We start from the raw sequence: 11,809 nt of genomic DNA, 5'->3' as shown, positions 1-11,809 counted from the left end.
AAATGGAACATCATTCCAAGCTTTAGAGCTTCTGTGACAATGAGATCTCCATTTCCAATAGATTAGCATCTGAACCACTGTCTTCTACATAAGCCATGAAACTTCAAAGAAAGTGAACACAAACAACCAAATAACTTGTCACAGTACAATGAGGTAGAAGGTGCTCGACTAATTCCCTGCTATTCTTGCGCACGCAACTTCAATCGATAATCAATATGTTCCGCTTCTGTAGAGATTCACTATTATAATGTAATCCAGCGCTACCGTCCCTGCAAAGAAAGCAACCTTTCCAGGAACCTTAACATTCCAAATGCTTATCCAAGGAAAACCAATCACATCCCCATCAATAGAGTTTTAAAGCAAACCCACGCTAGTAGATTCACCTTTTCTTTTATGATAATTAAGAGAATAATTTATTACAAAAAGGTACACTCAAATGCAAGCGCCCTTAAAGAATTACAAAGGGAAACTCATTAAGTCCAAAAAATCAACAAGAGAACCACATGAACCCCCCCCCCCCCCCCCCCAATCGAAGTACAATATTCAAACAAAGATCACAAAACTATTCTTAATATCCTGCATATAATGCTCTTCGTCCTCAAAAGTTCAACAATTTCTCTCTCTCCCTATGGTCTACATATTGCAATGTGGAGTAGCTTGCTACACAACCCTGTTTCAGTGACATCCAAAGAACCCTCTGCAAGCAGTCAACATATCAATCACCTGGTTTGGCAACACCCAAATTACTCCAAAAGTTTTAAATGCAAAAGATCACAGCTTTCTAGCCATAGGACAGTGCAGTAACAGGTGTTTAATTAATTCACAACTGCACTTACTCCTAAAGTCACACTCACACATTAAAAGTGTTCAATAAGATTTCTCTTTCTCAATTATCAATTGTCAAGATTTTCCCCAATGTTGCAGTCCATGTAAAGAATGCAACTCTAGGTGGAACTTTGCTCTTCCAGATATCTTTCCAAGGAAAATTCATGTCTTCTGTAGAAATTAAAGTTCGCTAATAGCTTTTGACCTCAAAACCCCTTCCCTTAGAAGGATTCCAACAAAGCTTAGCCACCCCATTCCCCCTCACTGGAATAGAAGAAATTACATCCATAAAAGATCATGCACAGTTTTTGAGAAATTCAAATCCCAATGAAGAATGCCAAAAGACAACATATTATGCAATTGGGAACTGCCCTCCAAATTTCTATACGTTGACGTTGTCCTAGCCGCCCTTGCTCACAAACCAACACTAGTATGTTTTTTGGAATAACCCACTGAACCCAAAACAGATTGAAGACCAAAGTCCACAACTCTTGAGCCAAAGAACAATGGAAGAGTAGATTATCTATAAGGCGTAAGACCTCCCCCCGCACCTAGGCGATGTGCAACTTAGTCAAGATTTGGTTCTCCCTCACCTCACCCCACTTAAGAGGTCTTTTAGACATTTGGGTCCCCACAATAAAATGGTTTCAGAGCCGACCCCTACGCGACAAGATGATGTGTGGGTCCCACATGGGGACACATGGCCCTTAATGGGGACCAAAAGTCCAAAAGACGTGGGTAAGGTGAGGGAGAACCAAATCTTAAATAAGTCCACATTACCTAGGTAAGGGGGTCATGCGCCTTATATGGAGGTCTTAAACTCTAATTGGTATAAATCCTTTTAAACCGTGGGGGACAACTCAAAGCAAACAATATCATGCCAATGATGAGTTGGGGCGACACAGTCCCACCACTTCTTTTACACACAACATCAATCTATCAAAATAAGATTTCTCTTTCTCAAATTATTGATTGTCAAGATTTTCCACAACTCTACAATCCATGAAAATAATGCGACTCGCGGTGGCACTTTGGTCTTCTAAATACCTTTCCAAAGAAAATTTGCATCTTCAATTGAAATTAAAGTTTGACAATAGCTTTTGACCTTAAAACCACTTCTCTTAGATGGCATCCAACAAAACTTATCCTCCCCATTTCCCCTCATTGAAATGGAATAAATTACATTCATAAATGACAACAATGACTCCAACTCCCAATCATGCACAATTCTTGCGAAATTAAGATCCAAATGAAGAAAGCCATTGCCAAACTTTTTAAGATCTGCTACTACAGCTTCCATGTTCATGTAATGGAAAACAGTTTTGAGTATGCCACCTTCAACTGAAATTCGCCATACCATAAATCATAACAGGATTTCACCTTTGTCCCATCTCCCACCTCAAACTGAAGGTACTGCAAAAAAAGAAGCCCACTCTCGACTTATAAATTTCCTAAAACTAAAACCATAAAGTCCCTTGACAACATTCATGCACCAACCACCCCATATGTTACCATACTTCTCCCCTACTACTCTCCTCCATAACGTATCTGCACCATACCTAATCTCTATAACCACAGAGAAAAGCTTGATTAAATCTCTTCAAACTCCTAATGGCCAACCCCCCACATATCTTAGTCACTTTCACTAAATGGATCTTGGACTCCTCGCCTAAGCCACTCCATAAGAAATCTCTATGTAACTTTTCTATTCAACTAGCCACCTCAATTGGGATAAGAAACAGAAAGATAAAATAGGCGGGTAAGTTGGAAAGGGTACTTTTAATTACCATAATTTTCCCCCCTAAGATAAATAAAGTCGCTTAATCCTACCAATCTTTTCTTCACCTCCAGAATTGTGTTCCAATTTCCAAATTGTCTCATCTTTGAATTTGGCATACAAAGAAATACCTAAGTATTACATTGGTAAATTCAACTGTTTACAACCCAAAATAGTCACTAGCTCCCCCAAATTTGGAACATCCCCAATTCACCAATTCAGACTTACCCAAATTCACCTTTAACCTGGAAACAGCTTCAAAGCAAGTGTAAAGGAGTACAAGTGCAGAGTGTAAATCTTGAAGCAATAGTTTAAGAACTCATAGCTCAAGTACCCAGCGTTCGCATTTTTTTTTATATGAGCTGCTAAAACTAAAAATTATAGCTCCAAGAATGAGGACAAAACAATATGAAAGCTAAGATCAAAGTTCCTAGGTTAATAGCGTGACACCAAAATAAGCACCAGGCCTATCATCTTTGGACCAAATGACATCTCTTCCCCCAATAAACAAGGGCTGGAGGGTAAGGTCACAAGTTCGATATCTATGTATGAGTTGTGATTACCTTTTAAAAAAAATAATAATAATAATAATTGGCACGTTAAAAGACAAGATCTAAATCTGAGGATGAACATTTGAAAGACTTTCATTCTCTTTCTAGTGTAGAAGGGTAGAAGAATGGTAGAGTAAGAGCCAATTCATGCCAAATATATAGACATTGCTTTATCCATTATACATTTTTTTCTTGTCACCCAAACAATTCAAATATGAAGATGTCAACCAAGCTACAGGTGAACCCCTTACAGGTTGACATAGACACTTCAGACAGAATCCCAAATGAACAAAATTGGGGGCTGCCTACATTATGAAGCCCACTGTAGCCTCAAGACCAGAAAACAAGGGAGAAAACTGATTCCCTCTCTACATATTATGAATGCATTAATACAGAGCATACTTACTTGCAAGAAATGAGAATAATAACATAGCAATAAAAAATATATATATATATAATAAAAAAAAAATAAAAAAAAAAAAAGCCTTTAAACAGCACAAGAAATTACGCTGAAGTGTGAACGAAATAATGAGTGAGGTGAAATGAGCAGCAATCTAGTATATGTTTCAACCATTGCGATGCTAGGCACAACCTGCATTGAAATATTAAACATAAATGTCAAAAGATAGTTTCAAATTTATAGAGATCTCGTTGAACCACATTCCCAGATTTATAGAGATCTTGTTCAAAGTGATATCTAGTCTATAATTCATACTTTATAAGTTTCCAGGACATAATATCAGACAATGCAATTATAGTAATCAAATAACTCTTTACATATTGCTGGCTCTCCTTTCCACATAGATTTTTGGATGGCTCCAGAGTTGATTATTATGCTTTGGCAGTCTATACCTCTTGAAATGAGGGGAAAAACCCTTAGTAAGATTTATTACATAATGAGTTTCATTCACTCAATTTTTTCTACAATATTAATACAATTTCAGTCATCTAAGTTGGGCAGATTTTCTAGTAAACAAATACAAATACATGTAATTAAGAAGATTAGTCTTAGCATATATGACATGATTAGTATTAAAATACAATTAAGAATATTTTCTAGTACTCATTAAAAAAAATTATATTGAATTGAACCTATATAAACTAGCGTACCTGCCCAGCAAATAAACTTTCTTCCATTTGAAAGGCAAGCTTCAAACATAGGTTCATGGAAAAGCCAGATAATAATGACATTGGCAAGGGGCTTACTTCCCGCATAACCATTACCCTCTCGTTGGACTGTAGATTTGGTCCTGGTAACAATTCTGTAACTCCAGCAGAGTTTAACCAATTCATTACCGTTTCACAAGCTGGTTGTGCCATGGTATAAGACACAACCCAAAACATCCCAACTGATCTATCATCCATATTCATGTAATCCATAATGCGGTCACCTGAAATGAAAAACCAACACATGTAAAAAATGGACAAGAACAGACCCCATTAAAAATATTTTGGTACACACTCTGCAGCAGATATGAATCATTGTTAAAAGAAATCCAAGAACAGTTTCACCATTTGCTATTAAAGAAAATGCCCCAAAAATAAGGATATCAGACTTGTTTTTAATAAGCAATATTAAAAAAAATAAAGAGAAAAATGTAAAACATGTATATTAGAAGTAAAGCTTTAAATCGAGCAAGAACAACAATCTAGCGAAGTGGATAAAACCAAATAAACAATTCCTCCCACGGTTTTTTATATAAATATAATTGCCAAGTTATTTCATGCTCAAAGAAATGGCAAAAAAAAAAAATGAAGATGAATTAGGGCACTCAATCCACTTCAACAAGACATTCTAAAAGTCAAGAGGACCAATAAAAAGATCATGTGTGTATGATGGAGTCATGTATTTTTTTTTATACGTAATAAGACTTTTATTGAAAAAAATTGAACATCATGTTCACAATGGTGACACTCTGAACAAGAAATAGATACAATATAATCAAGAACTAAAGGAAACAGAGACTAAAAATTCAGATAAATAAATACAATTCGTACACCCCCAAGTCATGTAAGATTAATATGCTATTACTTTGCAAATTCGCTATTCAAGAATTATTTTATTGAGTCCTCGTGCAAAGTCCAATTGAAGTGACAACCGTGCCCTTTCAAATGTCTAAGTATGAGTCTTTTAGGGTTAAAACAGTTTTTAATTTGGGCTTTTATTTTATTAGTTATGGTCAATTTTATATTCAGGGGTAAATCTGTAATTTCTGCAATTACTGCGAATTAAGGGTATTTTGGTCATTTTCTTGAGTCTAGAATCTTATAGGGTTTTAAGTATCTTAGGTTTATTTTCTTTGGGTCCAAGTTAAGTATTTATTAGGTTTTATTAGTAGTCCTAATACTAGAAGGAATCATATTTGTATTCAAAGAAGTAGCATGAGTTGATTAATAAAATTGAGTGTTTTCGGCAATAGGCACGTTGGCCTTTATTGTTTTTTTTTTCTCCTTCTTTCTACCCTCTCTTTCTCTTCTTTCTTTCTAAGGTTACCATTCATGGGGTACTGTTGACACAGCCCCAACTGCTCTCTTATTCTTCTTCTTTCCTAACCCAAAACCCACCACAACTAAACGTAGGCAAATCCCTAATTTGTCCTACATTAGTGTAGGGTTAAACCTAATTATATATTATTTATATAATGATTTTTAATATATTTTGACTAATTTGCCCCAAATGTACGTCATACAATCCCAACTTATAACATAACAAATCTAATGTAGTTTTAAACAAAGGCTTAGTAAATATATCAGCGGTTTGAGCTCCTATAGAAACATATGGCGTAGTACTAACACCGCTTTCCACTCTTTCTCGAACAAGATAGCAATCCAACTCTATACGCTTAGTCTGCTCATGAAACATAGGATTTGAAGCAACGTGGATTGCTTTTAGTTATCGCACACATAGTCATGGAAACTACATATGAAACCTTAATTGCTCAAGAAGGGGCTTGATCCACATAAGTTCACATGATGTATGAGTCATGGCCCTATACTTGGTCTCTAAACTAGAACAAGACAACATTTTTATGTGGAACAAGGGTAGGAAAATAAGGATAAAAAAGGAACAAAAGGAACAACAAAACAAATCCTAGGCTTCACCACCTAGAATCTGCCTGCAAACCCTAAGCTTCACCACCTAAGGGCGTTCGGCATCACCACCAAACAAAGAGAACAAAAGAGGAGATATATTCTCAACTCATCATAAATTATTCTTATTCAAATTGTACAGATTATACTAATATGGAAAACATCTAATCAAATCCCTTAAAACCAACAACATTAAATCAAATTCAAAATTTGAAAACAAAATTAATTTTACATTCAAAAATAAAATTTTAGATGATTTTAATGCTCCCTGCATCAATTTTGCTTCTTAATTTTGCAAGTGATCAAGTTTCCCCTTAGAAATGTGCAATATCCAATAGTAGATCTCTTGTCTAAAGGAGGTAGAATTACTCTTATAAAAACTTAAAAAGTACTTTATCCAATCTACTGACATATTTCCTTCCCTATTTCCCATGTTGACCTATTTCCTTTCCCTATTGCCTATGCCAGTGGACGCCACAAATCGCATAGAACAATTCCAACGGAATTTCCATTGGAGTGATATGGGAGATGGTTCAAATTTTCACTTGGTCAATTGATCTAAGGTATGTTCTCCTCTTCAGTACGGAGGTTTGGCAATTAGGAGTTTGAGATGCTTTAATGAAGCTTTGTTGGGAAAATGGTTGTGGAGATTTGGAACTGAAAAGGTGTGTTTTGGAGACGGGTGATAAGGGTTAAATACGGAAGTGAGGGTGGAGGCTGGTGCTTTAATTCCATTCCAAATCCTTATGGGCTGAGTTTATGGAAGACTATTAGAGGTGGTTGGCCTACCTTTTCTCGCTATATTTAGTTTGAGATTGGTAATGGATCTAGAGTGAAACTTTGGCATGATGTTTGGTGGGGGGATAGCCCTTTGTGTTTGTGTTTTCTAGAGTTATTCAGAATCAGTAGTGACAAGGAGGCTTATGTTGTTGATCTCATGAAGTTCCCCAATGGTGTTCTTTATTGGGATATGAAATTCTTGCAAGAAGTTCAGGATTGAGAATTAGGGTTTTTTTTAATTTATGAGATGCTATCTATGGAGTATCTTTGAAAGGATTTGGTGAGAATAAGATGTGTTGGAAAGTTGGATGCCTACTAAGAGAAGGGGTTTTGAGGTTAGCAACCATTATCGGGTTTTGATGGATGTATTTGATCAATCCCTCCCTTAAAGGAGCATTTGGAAGCATAAAGTCCTTTCTAGAGCTGTGTTCTTAGTTTGGGCTGCAGTGGGGAATCGTAAAAAGGAAATTGTGGATTTTGGAATGGAATTATATGCTAGGAAGCACAGGTACGGATACAGTATGGTGACACGGCAATTTTTGAAAAAGTAGGACACGTGTATAGTAGGGGCAGAGATATGTATATTAAATATATTTTTATTTTTATTTTTATATATGGTTAAGCATTTATTTTTCATAAAATATTAAACATATGTCAATTTAAGAGAAATAATGAATATTTTATTTAATTAAAGTCTAAGAGTCTTGTGTGTGTGTGTGTGTGTGTGTGTGTGTGTGTATAATTTAAAATATTACCTGCTTTAATAATTTAAGCTCATGTCTTAATTATATTTAAGCCCATGTCCCAAGTCACAAGTATATTTAAAGCCCATTATGTGAGTGTGCCATTCTAATATGTGAATTGAAAAAAAATATATAAAAAATAGACGCGGTGAAAGAAGAAGGGAAGTGGCCAACGGCTGGCCACTTAAAAGTTAAATTGAAACAGAAGAGGCAGACAACCACACAACTCTATAAAAAAATAAAAAAATAATAAATAAAAAGATAAATTAGTCACACAACTCTCAAAAAAAAAAAAAAAAAAAGATATAAGTTTTGAAAACAAAAAATGAGAAAGAAAGCTATGAAAGATGAAGAGACATAGCGTTGGAGAAACTGAAGCTTGAGGAAGACTGAAAATGGAGAATGAAGATGCAAGGTTACAGATTTTTCCCCCTCTTTTTTTGACATACCCTGTGTCCCGGCCGCCATATTCTATAATTAAAAAAAGGGGGGGGGTGGTTAGGACACGTGTGCAGCCGTGTCCCATGAGTACCCTATGTTCGGTTTGCGTCCAATGTGCGCACAACCCTATGTTCGGTTTGTGTCCAATGTGCGCACAATAAGCAAAATGCCGTGTCCATGCTTTCCAAGTTATATGTGAAAAAGCAATGAGGAATCAATAGATCATCTCAACTAATGGATATCCCACGCGATGCGCGGTGCATTTTAATAAATTTAGTAAAAAATTATTTATGATTCATTGATTTTATGAATACTATTATTTTTTGTCATAATTAAATTATGAAGTTTTCTAGTAAAACAAAATTGATACTAAATAAATTGGGGGAAATTTTTTGTAATTCATGAAACCAACAAATGACACCATATTACGTTCAGACTGTTACCTACAAACCTGGTGGTTCTTAGGTGTCTTTCTTGTATGATTTATGCTTTATATATAGATTTTATAGTGTTAATTTCTATATTTCTAATGCCACTAAAGTCTCTATCTCCACTGTATCAACACCTATAATTTTTATGTTAGTGAAAGTAGTTTTTCTTTAGTTTCAGAACTAATATGAGATAAAATTAAGGCCAATTAATATTTTAATTAAAGAAAAGTTTTATTTTCTAAAACCTTAATTATAATAGTGTGAAAATTGAAAGAATGATATCTTAATCAATCCGCTATAAAAATTGCTAGAATACAACAGAAGAAACAATAATGCCATAATGACGCAATAATATTACAATTAGCCAAAACACTAAATATACTACAAATCCTTACCAAGTATATGCATCATACAGAAAACCCAAAATCTAAATTAGCACATAATATGGAAAAACCATCCTAACCACATTACAATGCCACATCAGTAAAAACAAATACATAAAATTTAAACAAAATATGAAAGACGAACATAATATTTTAGAAGTTAACGTACCTCTCAGAAAGGGAACCAAAGATATTGTGAGAGAAGTTATGGAAGGTTGATTTTTAAGTCCAAAGGAAATGGGGATTTATATTTGACAAATGTGGAGACAAATAATCATATTACTCAATATTCATTGAATTTAAGTCTTGCAATTCTGCATTGAAGTTAGTCTTATGCATAGAAGTAAAAAGTTTTCTTGATTTCTATCTTTTCCATGACTTTTTAGATCCATCCATATCTATCCAAAGCATTTCAAATAATATACAAATTATTTGAATTTTATTAATGCATCAAAATAAATGCATATGTCATTACTTAATAGTTTGATATAAATGATAAATTTAGATAAGGTGGAAGCCCAAATGGAAAAAATATCATACAATGCGCCATTTGGCAGAACCTCATGCACTTGCACATAAGGTCTCTGCTTTTATATATATATTGATGTCCTATTGCTTCCGAGCCAAGATCTATGGTCTTCACCTTGTTTGGTATTCACTGGGTAATGCTAAAGACTATGGTTGAGCTTCTAGTTTGTTGGCAAGGAAAGTTTGGACGTTATTGTAATGGTGTCTTTTGGATAGTTGTTCCTCATTGCTTGATTTGGTTGCATTTGGCAGGAGAGATAATCGGAGCTTTGGATAAGAAAAGTAGGAGATCTAAAATTTTTCTTCTTTAAAACATGATGATTTATGTGAAAGGAAAGTATAGATTTGCATTGGTCTTTTCCACAATGTCATATTGCTTCAAATCAGTAGACCATCTTTTACTACAATGTCATATTGCTTCCGAGTTGTGGTCTATGGTGTTCTTGTTTGGTATTTTACTACAATGTCATATTGCTTCTGAGCTGTGGTCTATGGTGTTCTTGTTTGGCATTCACTAGGTAATGCCGAAAACTGTGATTAAGCTTCTAGTGTGTTGGCAAGGAAAGTTTGAATGTCATTGTAATAGTGTCTTTTGGATGGCTGTTCCTCATTGCTTGATTTGGTGCATTTGGCAAGAGAAATAATCAGAGCTTCAAGGACTCTGAAAGGACAATAGCAAATCTAAAACTTTTCTTCTTTAAAATACTATTGGAATGGATTTCAATCAATCGTAGCAAGTCGTTCTATTTCTTTGGTTCATGATTTGGTGGATGCTTGTAATTTGTGTGCTTAATTGTATTGGTCCCAGTTGTATGCATCATGTATACTTGGGTGACTTATTTTTATAATTTGAATAAAATTTTCATTACTTGTCTATACACACACACACACACACAATATTTTTTTAAGATAACTTATCATCTTTGTAAACTTCAATTAGCATATATATTCTAGTTTGCTATAGGTATGTGCAAAAAAATCAACATAATTTTCTTGTAATTATTTTAAATATCTCTTATTCTTTCAATTACTATCATTCTTAACATTAAATCTGCTATTTCTTCAAGTACTATAATGAATGTAACATTTTGAGTCTCAATCAAGCATTGACAAACAATTGAAAACTTAACAACAACAACAACAACAAAAGACTTTGTCCCAAATAAAAATAAAAATAAAAGGTTAAATTGCATATTTGGCCCTTAACCTTTGACATTTGTTAAAAATATTCCTTATACTTAAAATGTTTTACTTTAGTCCCTATACTTTCAAAATTGTATAAACAGGACCTCATCCTCATCTAATGGATGGAAAATTACTAACGTGACACATCATCAAAGTGACCTTGATTTCATGAATTTCGTTTGCTACTTTAACTTTTTTCATCTATTAGATGATGATAAGGACTTTTATGGGACATTATAAAGAATAAGGACAATTTTAAAACAAACGTTAAAGGTTGATAATTCATTTTTCAATTTCAGAAATAGAACAAGAAATTACCATACTAAACCCTCGTTAGTCGTTACATTGATGTCATGATCAAAATGTCTTTGATTTGATTTTTCTAAAAATATTAATTAAAAAATAAATAAATAAATTGGACTGATAAAGTACCACAAGCTTTTCTCCAAAAAAAGAAAAAAAGGTACCACAAGCTCATATACGTGTAAAGACTCATTTGACAGTAGTTATATAAGGGGGAGTGACACTCATATGGTCATAAGGTTCCGGTAACAAAGGGAGAAGTGTCCTGCATATCCAAAGTAGCAGCAATTGTAACGCAAACACTTATACCATACACCGACTCAACAAATAAGCATACAGCACAATCAGATAACATTTTTTCATTTCATCAGCAGCAGTAACCATGTGGTCAAGGAAAATAAACTAAACTCCATGAAACGACAGGAATAAAATGTACCTTTGCTTGCTTGCCTCCACCATTCATCTATTTGCTTTCCCTTCTGGAGCTGTTCATTATTCAAATAATCCCTGGTGGCTGTGTTTAGTGACCAAATACGTAAATTCTGACAACTACTTATAAAATCAAGCAGGATACTTTGAGGATTATTAGGATCAGGGCTTCTTTCTTCTCGATGAAATGATATTAGTTTTCTGGTTGTTTCCACCTGCCAGCAGGAACAAAATGCCTCAGATACAGGATATCAACTTGATTAATGTGCTCAACACCAAAAGAATCATCAAAAAATTTAAAGAGAAACCTAAATTTCTGCAACATAGGATTACACATAAGGAA

General features: G+C 34.3%; 1 protein-coding gene across 1 annotated transcript in view; it reads right to left on the bottom strand.

Moving 5' to 3' along the window:
- Window positions 1-11,809, bottom strand: part of LOC112023297 (mediator of RNA polymerase II transcription subunit 23) — a gene marked incomplete in the record, with an annotated part of 42,861 nt that overhangs the window by 23,335 nt on the left and 7,717 nt on the right. The window contains 3 exon segments of the mRNA XM_065760067.1: window positions 3,662-3,745; window positions 4,264-4,544; window positions 11,474-11,681. Coding sequence (XP_065616139.1) covers window positions 3,662-3,745; window positions 4,264-4,544; window positions 11,474-11,681 — 573 coding nt within the window.

This window comes from Quercus suber, unplaced genomic scaffold (genome assembly GCF_002906115.3).
Source record: "Quercus suber isolate HL8 unplaced genomic scaffold, Cork oak 2.0 scaffold_352, whole genome shotgun sequence".
Lineage (NCBI taxonomy): Eukaryota > Viridiplantae > Streptophyta > Magnoliopsida > Fagales > Fagaceae > Quercus > Quercus suber.
Note: the sequence above shows the minus strand (reverse complement) of the source record. Positions and strands in the feature narration are given on the sequence as shown.